Source organism: Armigeres subalbatus, chromosome 2 (assembly GCF_024139115.2).
Source record: "Armigeres subalbatus isolate Guangzhou_Male chromosome 2, GZ_Asu_2, whole genome shotgun sequence".
Taxonomy (NCBI): Eukaryota; Metazoa; Arthropoda; class Insecta; order Diptera; family Culicidae; genus Armigeres; species Armigeres subalbatus.
In genome coordinates, this window is record NC_085140.1 from 351,308,681 (window position 1) to 351,324,704 (window position 16,024).

Here is a 16,024-nt window from a genome sequence, read left to right on the forward strand (position 1 = left end):
TCAACAAAGAGTACTTCAGTTAGCGCATGAGGGTCACCCAGGCGTTCGAATAATGAAAGGTCCCTACGAGCCAATGTGTGGTGGCCTAAAATGGATACGCAGGTAGAAGAATGTGTGAAGTGCTGTCGAGGTTGTTCTTTAGTAAGTGTGCCTAATCCGCCCGAACCAATGACAAGAACGAAGCTCCCCTCTCGTTCTTGGGAACAAATAGCGATTGATTTTCTGGGTCACCTTCCTGAAGGGGAATATCTTCTGGTCTGCGTTGACTATTACAGCAGGTATGTGGAAGTCATAGAAATGAACGACATCACAACAAAGTCAACTATTCAAGAACTGGTAACAGTATTTTCTCGTTATGGCATTCCTGAATCACTCCGAACGGACATTGGTCCGCAATTTTTGTCAGAAGAGTTTCGTAAGTTCTGTGTCGAATACGGGATACATTTGATAAATACAATTCCTTACTGGCCCTAAATGAATGGTGAGGTCGAGCGACAGAATCGTTCCATATTGAAGCGTTTGAAAATTGCTCAAGAGCTAGGTCAAGATTGGCGTACGGAATTGCGAAAGTATTTATTGATGTATCATTCAGCAACACATTCCACGACTGGAAAAGCGCCATCTGAACTTATGTTCGGACGACGGTTGCGCTCAAAGCTTCCTAGTGTGCCGTTACTTGGCGATTCAGATGAAGCCATGCGAGATCACGATATGCTGGAAAAAGAAAAAGGAAGATTATACGCCGACAACCGTAGAAAAGCTAGACTTAGTGGAATTGAAGTGGGAGATACAGTAATTGCGAAGCGACTGAGAAAGGAGAATAAGTTGAGCACAGAGTTCGCATCGGAAGAGTATACGGTTCACGATAAACGTGGTACAGATGTAACTATTCGTTCGTCTTTATCTGGAGAATTATACAACAGAAGTGCAGCTCATCTCAAACTATTACCAAAGCCTGGTACTTCAAGAATAGACCATGCGACACACCAGAAAGATAACATTCAAGACAAGGCACATCCTATCATCAACCCCAACGAGAACGGATGCATCAGCTGCTAGAACACTGCCCCCACGCTTAAAATCAATAACACAGAGATGTGTTTGCATCACACAAAACGGACCTAATGTGGAACATCCCCTAGATGAGCGACAGTTACACAGGCACAAAAATGCCTCGTACGGTCGTGATAACGGTCCTTTTCAACATGTAAACGTTTGTACAGATTCCTTGTTTCATGAGGAACCAAATACTGTTGAAAATATTGAAATCCAAGCTTCAATAAAACCACACGAGCTATTTTTGTGGCTGTGTAACTATCGCTCATCTAGGGGATGTTCCGCATTAGGTCCGTTTTGTGTGATGCAAACACATCTCTGTGTTATTGATTTTAAGCGTGCCCCACCGAAAAGAGTGGTACAGAAAAGGGTTCAAAGAGAAAGAGAATGGAACCTAGTAGAATGAAGGATTACATCAGGTATTGATGTAAGCCATATTAATTGATTTATATATCGATGGATGGGGGTGTAGGGTTTCATACGTTTGTTGAAGTCACTTTGAAAGTTTATTCGAGCATATAGAAATAACAAAGTAGCCATGGAGAATTTTGAATACAAGGCTGTCAGAAGTGTATAAGTGAGTACGGTGCACGCAAGGCAGAAACCGGATTGCAGGATACTGACTTACGGAAATCGTGGTGTATAAACGGCCAAATAAGTTCTGGTCAGTGCTGGTCCGCTCCCCTACATCTGGAAGACTATAGGAAAATGGTGTGTGGTTTGCAAAATCACAAGCTGCGACTGGAAGATCGTCGAAAAGGTTTGTGTTTTGCGTCTGGAAGACCGTCGGAAAATAGTTTGTGGTTTACAAAACCACAAGGCGCGTCTGAAAGACCGCTGGAAAAATGGTGTGTGGTCTGGAGAACAACAAGGCACGTGTGGAAGACCGTAGGAAATTGATTTTTGGTACAAGTAAAATCACAAAGCGCGTCTGGAAGACCGGTGAAAAATAATTTGTGGTGAAAAATGTTTTGCAGGTACGTATGGAAGAACAACGGAAAATGGTTTACAATCTAGAAGTCCTGTGAGCATTGATTCAGGTTAAAATAAATTTAGATTTCTTGTAGCGGCGTTAGTGTACATGAGACTACCAGTTGAGCTAGATGTAACGAAATCTGAGAGATATGGAGAAATATTTTATGCTGCAAAATTGTTTGGAAAGCCAAATATATTATCTGGAATTTATCTTAGAATGCACTGCCTTAGTTGTCAAATGAGTTAATCGGTTTCTCAAATGCAGCAGATGTTCATCTTCGTGGCATTTAAATAGTCCAGGAGAAAAACAAGCATTGCATCGTATGCTAGAAATTGTTTGTGTGTTTTTAATTAGAAAGCAGGGGAATGTGGGGTTTGGATAAAATACCTTGCGTGTGTTCATAGATTCACGCCTCAGCGTGTCAATCGGCAAGCAGCTAGCCATGACTATGCCTCTTCCAGTCGGACCTCGGTGGCGTGCACACACATCCACGGAGAGTCGTGGTCATATCATCTCTTTGTTTAAGGGCCACACAGCTATTTAGGTAAGTATAGAGTGCTCTTACTTAACCTCACTTTGTTTACGTGTAGCAGTGGTTTGTTTACGGGAACTTAAAAAAAATCTAAAATTCTTGTAAACACCGATCGATATGAAGGGAAACTGTAAAACCGGTGTAATTTCGGTGGATTTCGTGAGGAACACTATCAAATTCCTAATTAAAATTTAAAAAAAAATTTAAACGCTAAATTTCCAAAATCGACTAACTGCCAAATATTTATAAACCACTGTTACCTATCAAACCGATGAACGGAAATTTATCTTATTCATTCGTGACGTCAGAATGCAGCACTCAATTAACTTTGGTGCCCGCCAGAGTAAACGCGACGTGCGATGCGTCGCATCGCGCCGTCGTGTTGATTCTGGCTTCACCCCTAGAAGGGGCATTTTATACCGTCGTACGCGTGCCCTTTTCATAACTATAGTTGACCCAGCTGACGTCCTGCATATTAGGCCACAATGTTCATGTTCAAAAAAGATAGGTGGAAAACGTCAACATGTGAATTTTCTTTTCTCGTAATACTTTCGCTGTTCAATCCGGTTCAAGTCATACCTCTGAGAATTGCTTTGGAAAATCGTCCTTGATAACCATTCATTGAATTCATTTTATGTTTTTACTAGAAATACCTTCAGCACGAGGTTAGCTCGTTTCTAATGTATTGAGTATTTTTTCCTGGAATACCCCCAGAAATATTTCTAATAGATTTAAAAAAGAAATTAAACTCTACAAAAATTTGAAGAATGTTCCTATAGAAAATTGATTAAACAAATCTACCAAATGCTTTCAGAACCTTCAAATTGGAGCCATAAATAAGTACCTGCTAACAAAAAAACAGTGCACGTAGTATTGGGTGATAATGTTCTCGTGACAATAATGTCTAGCTCATTTGTTCCTTGTGTAATATTTATTTCTTAAAAGTTGCCCTACATGCTTAAACGGTATTAGAATGTAGCAAAAGAACCACCAAGAAGCATTGCCAATTTAATCCGGATTTAACCCCACTGTTGCACCGCATTCGGAGCTGTAACTGGGTTATCGGATTCCGCTGCATTCGGTAGTCATCCGTTTCGTCATGAAGACCGGAGCGGAGCGCACGGGTGGTGTGCTAATTTAGTGTTTGGAGATGAAGTTTGTGCTAAATCAATTATCTGGAAGTTTGCGCCTTGTGCTTTGTTGTTCGCCTGACGTAGGTCTACGGACGTGCATGCATCAGCTCGCCCCCTCCCCCCTGTTTCGGTGATATATGGGAGTGTGGTGGCAGCGATGTGGGATGGGATATGTGATAGAGGTTAGGTGCGCGCAGCGATGTGAGAGCGTTCGGTTTTAGCAGTGTGTAATTGAAAAACTTTCGCAATTGATGCCTTTTGTCGATGGTGCAGCAGTAGCACGGACCACAGCTCAGTTCATGGCAAACGAGAGAGACACCGGGATATATGGGGAACTGTTTGGTTTTCGAGGAAAATTGTTATTGTGCGGGATTTCAAGTGCATCTGTAGGATAGTTTCGTGTGTGCTAGTTTGGGGTATGCAAAAGTTGCTTGTTAGTAGTTTATGAGCTTACCCCGGACTAGAGGAATCGGAGTGTTCTGGGTTTGGTTAAATGAATTTCATAGCGAGTACTAAGCATAGATGCGAAATGAGTAAAATTTGAACAAGTAAATGAACTGTTCGTTCATCACAGGGGCCTACATTAAATAGAACTGCATTATAATGTAAATGATAGAGATAGTAGAATTAACTCTACATTAACAATTGGATATTTGCGATAAAAAAATACGATGATATGGTGGAAGCGATTATTGGACATAAAGTAATATAGAAATTCCACTTACTCACTCAATTTTTTGGCACTTCTAACAAAATCAAATGTTTTTTGTCAAGACCATGGGCCATACTAAACTTTAACTTTATTCAAAATTGAATACGTTGAGAAGCAAAGTAGACAAAATAAATTTTATAAATACTTGCATCATTTTTATCTGATCTATTCCATGGACCAGTAGATCCTGATAAAAGATGGAACTCATTTTTTTAATGCTTAAGAATTTATTTATACGACATAAATCCATTTCTCATTTTCCTGAGCGAAGAGCAGATGTTTTGTTTTAAATCAAAAACAGCAATCTAATATGGGTAGCATGGGTAAAGTGAACAGGCGGGGTAAAATTTGCAACGGCTTGTTTACCCTAGAGTCCTATAAGAAGAGTAACGTCATGTGCCACGTTTGACAGGTCTCCTGCTCGTTTGGAACGCGCATTTGTATGGAACTGACAGACGATTCTGTTCCAATTCTGACACTTGACGACACTGTTATTATAGTCACTGTAGTTTACCCCATGTTTATGAATTTCTCGTATTATTTTCCATGATACAACGTTACTCAAACATTTCATGCTCTCCGAGCTATTTCAAATCTTGAAATAAGTATTAAACAGCTAGATTTTAGCCAAATTCTGATGTAATTTCAGCAGTGCGGCATTTAAGCCATCAATCCTTTGAGTTAATAGTTCTAAACCAAAATATCATTTACATCGTTTATTTTGCTTGTTGTGAAGCGGTACTGGTAGGTAGGTAAGGTAGTTTAAAAAAATACTTGATAAACAGTTGCAGTTCTTAAGCTGTCTAATTCACCCCCACCACTTAGTTGTCATCGCTGAAAGCAATTGCACTTAGAAATTTTCAAAGATGTTCTTAATTTTTGTTGATTTTTTATTTTTTCGTAAACAAATTATGCGTAATGCACCTAAAACTGACTTGTAACATTGGTTTCTGTTAAAATAGGCCAGATTGGACTGTGGGCTCATAATTTTAGGCCAAGATACTATTTTTTCTATAATGTATCTGCGACATCGGTTTAATCTGACTAATGTTTATTGGTCTTCCTAGATCAGATGAGAAAGTGAAGTGCAATGCACTTTTTTGTATGCCATAAAATTGTAAAATAGAGTATCGTACCTATTACAGGCCTGAATAAGAGAAACGCGGATAGAAAATATGACTCTGCCAACACTGCATTCATTCTTCTTCATCAAAGAACAACACATGAAAAGGAAGAAATGATTTATGTAGATAAAATCTCACAATCCGCTATTTTATGTGTCCACATCACATCACAATAGAATCCAATAAACAATGGAATTTCATTTCATAATCTATAAATGACTTGCATATATTATTGTAAACTAATGTAAAATACATTCAATTATGTTTATTGAAAAATAGCATAAAATCGAATTTGACCGTTTTCAGTATTTGAGCCAACATTTTGGCTGCTTGACAGGTCCCCTGCTCGATTGGCTGCTGTCTTTGACGGTTCGATTGGCGGCACATACCTATCCGCGTTTCTCTTATTCAGGCCTCTAGTACCTACGCATCAAGATTTGTACAAAATAAAGGAAAAGACTTAAGGACAATCAACCTCAAACAATTTAGGAAAACACATTAATCTAGCATGGTTTTCAAGTGAAGTTTTTATTATTCTGCTGCAACTTACTGTGAATATATCACGGAATCACGTACAGATATTTGCCACTTTACTTTGTTTCCTAATTAGCTCCACTGGCCATTTGTTTAGTTCTGTCGGACTCCGTGGTAAAGAAAAGATCTGTTTGGGCAGCATCCCCATTTCCGACCCTAAAGTTTACTACTCAATTCTATTGGAACTAAATTCTTTAATATTTATCAAATTACTATTACTCATAGTTATACAATTATGTTCAATAAAATAAAGCTTTTTGTTAGAATAAGGCTGACACCGGGAATGGGTATCATGCCCAAAACGATCTTGTCCCTACAGCATGTCAGCAAAATAAATCAGAAACTCTTCCAAGACCATGTTCACCACCCGCTCGACTGCTGGACTCATTTCCGGTTGGTTTGTCTGGTCCTGCTTGACCATAATCACGAAAAATACACAAAGCTCTCAAATGGTCATTGTTGCTTGTGGAAAATTGTTCCAAATTTGCTCTACCCAGCTATCACCGAAGGATGCTGATGGTCGATGGAGTGGTTTCTCTATATTTCTTATTTCGTTCCGCTCTGTTTCGTTCACCATCGCAACCTTGCATTCTGACGTCGTCGAAATGTACGACGAAAGTACCTACAAGTGCATCAGCATTTAGCAGCAAGAGCAGGGCCTGCACTGATTCCGTGATGTTACCACATTTATTTAATGACATTTTTCCGTTTTCCATCCCGAATCTGACCCGGATTTTCCTTTTGTGTCTGCTTTCTTTTTTCCAACAGGCTGCCGAGTACTCCACGTACCAGAACACCCTCGGACGACGATCGACGCTGATGGGCGTGGGTGGGGGAGGCGCCCCGTACCAACACATGAACAAGTACTCGTACCCGACTGATGTGAGTCTCAGCAGCCACTATGGGTACACGTCCTGGGGTTTATGGCGCGACACCCGGAACCTGTCCTCGTCGATGTACGGAAAAAAGCAGAAAAACTTCAGATCGGTGTCCATTCTATTGATATCTGCTGCCTTCATTGTGGTGCTGGCCGTGCTATGTGTGGCGGCGTTGGCCTTCTACTTTAGCGCATTCAAGGCGGATCTCAGCGATTGTGAGTATCGAACGGGTAGAGGGGTATTCATTTTTCCCATTTATTTGTGCTTGTGAGTTGTGTTCTTGGATAAGGGTATTAGAAGACTTATTTTGGCTTAAAATTTCCGTTGCTAAAGGTTTGCCTCACCGAATTGTACAAAATTAGAAGGCAATTCTTGTACTAAAAATCTAATTAAGTAAATATTATGCATCGGTTTGATAAAGTTTTCGCTTTATTTTATTATTATTTCGGAGTCGATGTTTCGATGATATTCCACAACCCTTTACCTTTACCACATACCCTTTTAGTTGAGAGGAAAATTGATATTGTTATGGTGACGCTGCGCTGGCTACGGCCGAGCTGCTTTTGTGTGCATGGCAAATTCGGGACCGGACATCATATGCCACACCAGCCAGCGAAAAGGAACGACGAAGGTCCAAAGTCAGGGAGCTCGTTCTCTGGTTCGGCTAGCCATCCGGCTTCATTCGGACATTTTATTATTCTTCTTCACAAGTTCGAACCGAAACCGAAGCTGTTTGCGGTCCTCGAAAAAAGTCATTAAAGGATGTTACCATCCTGTGGCACCGGGACAGTGAAAGACAGACCATAAAAATGGAAAAGGAAAATATGCCATACTTTCATAAATAACGACAGCCCTTGACTATCAGTTTTATTGTACCGACAATGATTTATCTACCGAGTTCGTTGCGATGGGTTTTATTTGTTTTTTTTCTCTTGTGGAAAGTAATGTTTCTTCGTATTTTGTTATGTCGGACAAAAGATGAAAATGTTATGAAATTATGTGCGAGAAATATAAAACTGTTTGGTAAGATTTCTGGGAAGGTGTTAGGTCGGTTTCATTACCATGCGCTCGGAAGCGGACTACATCTACACTTTCCGGAAAATGTTGCAGAAAAAACGCAAATGCAATGTCATGAAACAAAATTTGTGCGTTATTTAAAAAAACATACAGTTTGAACCACTCAGTATTATGAAATATTATTCACACGTACAGTTGTTTAAAGCTAGCTTCAAAAGTTTGCCCTGAAGAATGCCCATGAAACAATAAATCAAAAAGTGAAATTATTTCACGGCTTTTTAAACGTGTTTTTGACGTGATCATAATCCTGCTTGAAGCTCAAAGTACTTGAGGCAACAATGAACAAAGTTGGTAAATTATTGATTCTTGCTTAATGTTATGGTTTTTTGTGCTGTTGCTAAATATGGTCCGAAAAGCCACGATTGAAATGCGAAGGTCGATATTCACTTAAGATACTTGATACTTGATGGGATACAGCTCTTCGATGAACCTACGCCGAATGGAGTATCCTTCTCAACTGGACTCGATCTTGGGCCAATCGCTTCCAGTCGCCCTGAACATTGAGCGCCCTCAGGTCCTCTTCAACTGCACAAAGCCATTGTGTAACATTAACATAAACATTATCATCGACGTTCTTCCTGCATACAACGTGTCCAGCCCACCGTAGTCTGCCGTGTTGTATAAGCTTAACAATATCCAGGCCTTTATATACCTGGTACAACTCGTGATTCATGCGACGCTGCCAAATACCGTTCTCCTGTTTGCCGCCGAGTATTGTCCACAGCATCTTATGCTCAAACACTCCGAAGGCTCTCCGATCAGCCTCCTTTAACGTCCATGTTCCATGGCCGTATAAAGCCACCGGAAGAATCAGAGTAGTATACAGCTCGATTTTAGTCTTCATTTGCAGACTACGGGACTTAAGCTGGTTACGAAGTCCGTAATAAGCCCTATTTGCAGCTGCAATACGCCTTTTCACCACGCGGATAACATCATTATTGCACGTCACTAATGTTCCAAGATACACAAATTCTTCTACCACTTCAAATTGTTCACCTTCCAGCACCATTTCGCTACCACCAATAATGAACCCACGTTGATTGCCAGCGACCATGTACTTCGTTTTGCTGGTATTGATCGTGAGTCCAATCCTCACTGTCTCCTTCTTAAAAGGCACAAAAGCCTCCTTCACGGCACGGCGATCAATACCGGTAATATCAATATCGTCCGCAAATCCCAGGAGCATATGCGATCTTGTGATAATGATACCGCTTATTTGCACACCAGCTCTCCTAATCCCTCCTTTGAGCGCTACATTCAACAGTAGATTCGAGAGTGCATCACCCTGCTTTAATCCATCTAAGGTAACAAATGACGTCGATATTTCATCCCCAACCTTTACACTTGATTTTGATCCGTCCAACGTTATACAAATCAGCCGTATCAGTTTAGCCGGAAAACCATGTTTTGCCATAATTCATTCCATTTCACTGAATCGTACGCTGCCTGGAAATCAATAAACAGATGTTTTGCCTGCAAGTTGTACTCCCGGAATGTATCAAGCACTTGTCTCAGGGTAAACATTTGATCCATCGTTGATCGGCTTTCACGAAAACCTGCTTGGTATTCGCCGACGAAGAACTCTTCAAGCAGTCTCAATCTGTTGAACAGAATACGGAAGATAATTTTGTACTCCAAATTAAGGAGGGTTATTCCTCGTTAATTGGCGCGCTCCAGTCTGTTGCCCTTTCTTAAAGAGAAAGAGAGGGCAAATGAGGCCGTCCAACCAGTTAGCAGGCAATAATTCCTCGTCTTCCCATATTTTTGACATAGTATGGTGCAGAACTTCATAAAGCTGCTCACTGCCATGTTTGAGAAGTTCAGTCGGGAGCTGATTCTTCCCCGAAGCTTTATTGTTTTTCAGCTCTTTAATAGCTTTTCTAACATCATCTAGTGTAGCTTGTCCATTGCCGCTAATATGTATTCTGTTCATCGATGCACCGTCACTTCCACTATTCAATAACGTCTCGAAGTGTTGCTTCCACCTGGCAGCCACTTCGGTTTTATCTGTCAGAAAATTCCTTTCTTGGTCGTTGCATATGACGAGATATGGCGCTGTCTTTCTCCTCACGCTATTGACAGTCTCATAAAACCTCCGCAAATCATTCTGTTCCATTTTTTACTGCGCCTCGCTAATCACTTGTTCTTCTTGTGATCTTTCGTTCGATACAGTTGACAACCGTGATCGAATTTTACTGACAACGAGGTAGTGATCAGAGTCGGACCTCTGAATGTCCGCACATCGATAACATCCTTGAAATGGTCGCCATCCACCAGAACATGGTCTATCTGGTTACAAGTTTCACCATTTGGGTGTCTTTCCGCCGCTGTGATAGCTATGTTCGAATGCAGTGTTGGTCGGCTCGGAATTCACGTTCTCCGGATTTAGGCCATCGGACTTCTTGAATAGCGACCACGTTCACTCCAACCTTCTGCAGTTCACGAGCCAGAAGGCTCACTTGTCGAGGTTCATTTAGGGTCCTGACATTCCAGGTGCCGAGTTTCCAATCATAGTCCATATTTCGTAGCCGGGCCAGTTGCCAAAAATAACGTTCACTTTTTCTTATATCTCCATTTTTCGTGGTGATTGAGAGGCTTCAGTAAGCTACTTTACCGGGGTCGCGTTACCTACATCGAGCTGGTGGAGCTGCCACCTTAGGTATAGCTGACGCGATACAGCATTTCGTTAATCAGCCGCTGGGTAGCAAAGAGACGCTGTTTGAGCCGCACCTCCTGATGAACAGACGTTCGATACGTACCTTCTCACTTTAGCTGATGTAAGAAGGACAACAGGGCCCAGGCTGCACTACCAGCTAAGTATACAATATTTTGCTGGCGGTCTTTTGTCATCGGATGACTCGTGGAAGCGTGAGATAGGAATTTGTGGGAACCAAAGCTATGTTAGGGGCTCCTTCCTCGATGTCAACCCACCATTTGATGATGATGAAGGATGAAGGGATCAAAAAGATTTACCCACGCACTGAATGCATTACGAACAGAACCTGTTAGAGTTTATCAAAAGAAAGCAATTTGTTCTGTGATTAACGTTTGACGATCTAATGATCAAATAAAACTGGCATTGCAATATCATCTGAGCACAGGATATTATCTTTGCTTGTGCAAAGATATTATCCTAGATCAAAGAGCACCCTGGAAAGATATTATCATTTAAGGATTTGATGATGATCCTGACAGCCAGTGCGGTTCGCGGCTTATTCACATTGTGAGGGCGTTACTACATACAACAAAAGCGGTGAAAAAAGGTTTCCCCATGACGAACATTGCACTTTGTTCACTGAGCAGATAGATAACTAAAATCGATATCCCTTTAAATCATCATCAGTATCTTGGCTCAGAAGATCAAATGATGGAATAAATTGCAATGCCTGATTAAAATAGAAGTGTTTACAGCAAAACAAGTGTCTTTGATCGTGTATTAATCTGTATTACTATCTGGAAACCTGGTTGGCTACAGCGTCGATACACCTATGCCTGGCGTTTTGTAAAGGTCTATAATCGTCGGTCTTGGGCGATGTTCCTCCAGTTTCCCCGAATGTTTAGGGTCCCCAGGTCCGATTCCACTGCGTGCAGCCAGCGTGTTAGTGACCTTCCACGAAGTCGTCAGCCCCTATTTGGTTCTGGTTTTATACGATTCACAATATTTTCTTCTTTGTATTCTTGATACAGCCCATGATTCATGTGTCTGCGCCACACATCATTTTCTAGTTTTCCTCCGAGTATTTTATGCAGTACTTTTCACTCGAAAACCCCGAAAGCTCTCCAGTCCGCCTCTTTTAACGTCCATGCTTCATTTCCATAAAGGGCCACTAGTAGAATACGTCTTTTCACTTCACGGTGAACGTCATTGTCACATGTGACAAGCGTTCTAAGGTAAACAAATTCTTCAACAACTTCGAACACATCCCCATCAAGCACTACCTCAGCAAAAACACCACTAGGTCTTCCTCTATCTCTACCTGTCACCATGTACTTTGTCTTGGTAGAGTTAATGGTTAAGCCTATCCTCGCCGTCTCCCTCTTCAGTGGGACAAAAGTCTCCACTACTGCTCTGCGATAGATTCCAATAAGTTCGATGTCGTCCGTAAAACCCAGGATCATATGCGACCGTGTGATGATAGTGCCGTTTATCTGCACGCCAGATCGCCGAATAGCGCCTTCGAGTGCAATGTTGAACAAAACGAAATCAATGAACAGATGGTGACGAAATCGATGAACAGAATTTCGCCGACGAAGGAACGGTCTCAGTCTGTTAAACAGGATAAGCTACAGGATTTTGTACGAGTTCAGAAGAATGATCACTCTGTAATTGGCACACTCTAGTATACATATGCCCTTTCTTATAGATTGGGCATATGAGGCCATCCAACCAGCCGGCAGGCAATTCTTCACACGGGTAAAATTCCATTGTCGAAAATCATAAATATGACTCATGATTTCATGAATATAGTGCGTTTTCATGTTATGAAAATACACCATGATCTGTTTTCCAGTAACGCACTGATGCGTTACGGTTTTTCTACCGACGGCTAATCATAATTTGGATCATGAAATCATGAGTCATATTATCTGAAATCATGAGTCATTCGACCGGAATCATGAGTTCAATTCATGAAAGTAGGAGCTTTTCTTATAAATGCGGGTTCGATCCGTCAGCGAGTTGTGAATCGATTCATGATTTAGTTCACGAAATCTTGAGTCATCTTACCTGAAACCATGAGTCATTCGACCTGAAATCATGATTTGAGCTCATGAAAATGGAAGATTAGTTTTAAAATGTGGGCTCAGCCGATCATCGAATCGTAGGACGGGTCGTAGCAGCATGAGTTGTTTAACTTGAAATTTTGGATTGAATTTACGAAAATGGAATAATTTACTTGAACTAGAGCTCGTCCCATATTTAAGATTAATGAAATACGTATAAAACTTGAAATCAGCACTTATGAGTCTGCCAGATGTGCATTGCTACTGCACATTAAGTAGAATATTCTTATGTTTGGCATGCTCTGCATTTCAGTATTCAACTACACACAGACATGGGTAGATTTTAATATCGAAGTCGTGTTCTTTTGAATTCAAATCAAAACCTAATTCACAATATAAAGATTTTTGAAATTGCCAGCACCATCTCCTCAACATAAATAAAAAAACGCCACCACCGATCGATAGAGACAAATATTAATGATAACAATTGGACGCAAACTTAGCCAGTGTTTCGCAATAAAGCCGCAAGGGCGCTCTAAATTAACAAATAAATAGATTATTATTAAAATACAATTGTTGATTAAACCACATTACTTACAGAGCATGTTTTAAATTAGAAAAACGCTGAGGATTATGGACGCCACAAATTAATTGCCACTGTTTGACAGATGTTACCTTTATCTGTGCCATAGATTTCATAATTTCATGATTCACATTCATGGCAGCAGCGGTAGCTTTGACTCATGATTTAGGTGAATTGACTTGAATTGACCTGAATTTATCATGAAATCATGAGTCAAATTTATGATTTCATGAAATGAGATAGATCATGAATTCATGATTTTTAAATCATGAAATCAGTAATGGATTTGTTTCCGTGCATCATCCCATATTTTCTGGATAATGTGGTGGATTGATTGATGCAGCTGCTCACTTCCGTGTTTGAAAAGCTTGACTGGGATCTCGTCCTTCCCAACAGCTTTACTGTTTTTAGCTCGTTTTGAGCTTTCTTTACTTTGTCCAGTGTTGGTGGTTGCATAGCTTGACCGGCGATCGTAGTAATCATTGCTCGCGATCAGACGTGGTTTTCGTCACAGCAAATTTGTTTCTCTACCAAAAATAATTTAGATACGTCAAAATTTAAATTTCTTCATTTACGTTCAAAACTAAACTAAGCAAAGTGCTGAGTAAGAACAAGTTAGTCAAATCCAACCCGGGAGCAACTTGACATATGCAGTACAATGTCACTGTACCCCGAAATTTTGGTCCGGGTGGTCCTGTCAAACTCGAGATTAATCGAATCATTTCACGAATAGGGCGAAAATGGAATTGATGTGCAATGCAGAAAAATATTAAATGAAAATCAATCTAAACTTGAATTAATCAAAGGAGAATGGGGCTTCCGTAGCTGAGTATTAAGATGACCGCCTTAAGGTTGTTGGGGAGGATTACCAAAACATTTCTGGTGGGTTCATTTTCTCGGATAACGGTTTATCGTTCAGCGGGAATGTCGCCTAACTTGAAAATTTATTCAAATTTTGGAGGCAGACAATTTTATATTAGCTTTGGAATACAGACATTTTATATGGAGTACCGCCGTCGGGGGTGACAATGGGTTTGAGGGGTGGGAATTGGTCAGCGCCTTCACCGACAGTCAGGAGTGTGGATACTAAAATAGTTCAAAAAGGTCTCTTTTAATTCAGTTTTTTTGTCCTCGGATACATTCAATCTATTCTACAAGCATTCCATGTAGTAATTAAGAAAGTTGGAAGAATGAACACAGAAGATGTAACAGTAACACCAGCGGAATTCTAGCGCAAAAGACAGATTCTCGTTATTAATTTTAAAAATAGATACTGAACGCATTGGCGAATCCTGTAAAATAGAACAGGATTGTAAGTTAAGTATCCTGGTATAGTGGTTAAGAACTGAAAATTAGTGGGACATTATTCCTCGATGAGAGCAAGTTGATACATGCCAAGCAAATCAGGATAAGTCCCTGTGAATATTTTTCAAAGCACAAAATTAAACACAAAATTCCAAATGAAAAATATTGCGTAATTTAAAAAGTGCGTAATTTTGTGAATTAAAATGAAACTGCCTTGTCATAGAGGAATTTCGATTTTTTTTTTCAGTCAGTTTTACTGTTCTCTTGATTATCTAATCCTTATTTGAGCATCAAGCTGCAAAATTGTAAAACAATGAATAATGGTTTTGGCTCCGTTGCGCTTAATGCACTTGAGCATAATAAGTAAACGAACGAATAATAGAAACATTATTTGTTTTCCTCTTTGTTCATTTTATTTTCTTATATTTACTTCGTAATTAAAAATATGCCCTATTCAAATGAGGATCCTGTCTGTTATTTGGAGACAACAAATGACGAAACAAAAAACATGACTTCTATGGAGAAAAAGTGTGGCGGTGGCGTAGGATGGACCCATTGTTTATGTTTCGAAGCGCCATCTGCGATTTCCAAGTGGGTACGCGAAACTAAGGCTAAATGTCAAGTTGTTCGGGGGTGTCGCGATGCAAAGTTTTACCAATGACCGGCATCTCCGTGCAGCAAGCACATTCCAGCTAATCCGTGTGTCTGATCTGAACCTTGCACGATTCATGGGTTCACGTTCAATTGGCCACCGTGCAATATTCATCGATGGACATTTACAATTTTTCAATACTGATCCTAAGAAGTCTTCCAGTTTGCTGTTTTGGTGAGATCAAATCTTTTTTACTTCATATGAACTTCTTTTTAAGGTTAAATTTCAGCATCCAAGTTAAACTATTTTAATATTCTGTAACATAAGGGGTCGTACACTAATTACGTAAGCATTTTTGGGGGAAGGGGGGGTATGCCATTCGTTCCATATGAATACAAAAAATCATACAGGAGGGGGGAGTGGATTGGAAAACCCAGAAAAATTGGTTACGTAATTAGTGTACGGACCCTAATATAATATCTTCCATACCAAGTTCTATATTTTTTTTTTAGCTTGCGTAAATTGCACACAGAAAGTTTCATTCATACTCCATCACGTCATGGTCTGCTTTTAAATTTGCAATATTAATAAAAACCTACTCCTAAGCAACCAACCACTACCACTGTATTACGCCAGGCTGCCATATAGGTCCAATATATAGCTATTTTAAAATATATATGAATTAAAGTCCCACTATATGGCCGATCTGCTAGATATACGACTTAGTGATTGATTACTTGGGCTGTTTTTATCAGTCTCTCTGTTATATGACTCTAGAATTCAGAGTGTTTAAAAAATGT

At 40.2% G+C, this 16,024-nt stretch overlaps 1 protein-coding gene across 1 annotated transcript in view; it reads left to right on the forward strand.

Annotated features, from left to right (window-relative positions):
* Nucleotides 1–16,024, forward strand: part of LOC134212928 (mucin-2) — a 303,320-nt gene that overhangs the window by 276,407 nt on the left and 10,889 nt on the right. Inside the window, exon 3 of the mRNA XM_062691275.1 lies at nt 6,836–7,160. Within this exon, the coding sequence (XP_062547259.1) occupies nt 6,836–7,160 (325 nt within the window). The remainder of the gene's footprint in view (nt 1–6,835; nt 7,161–16,024) is intronic.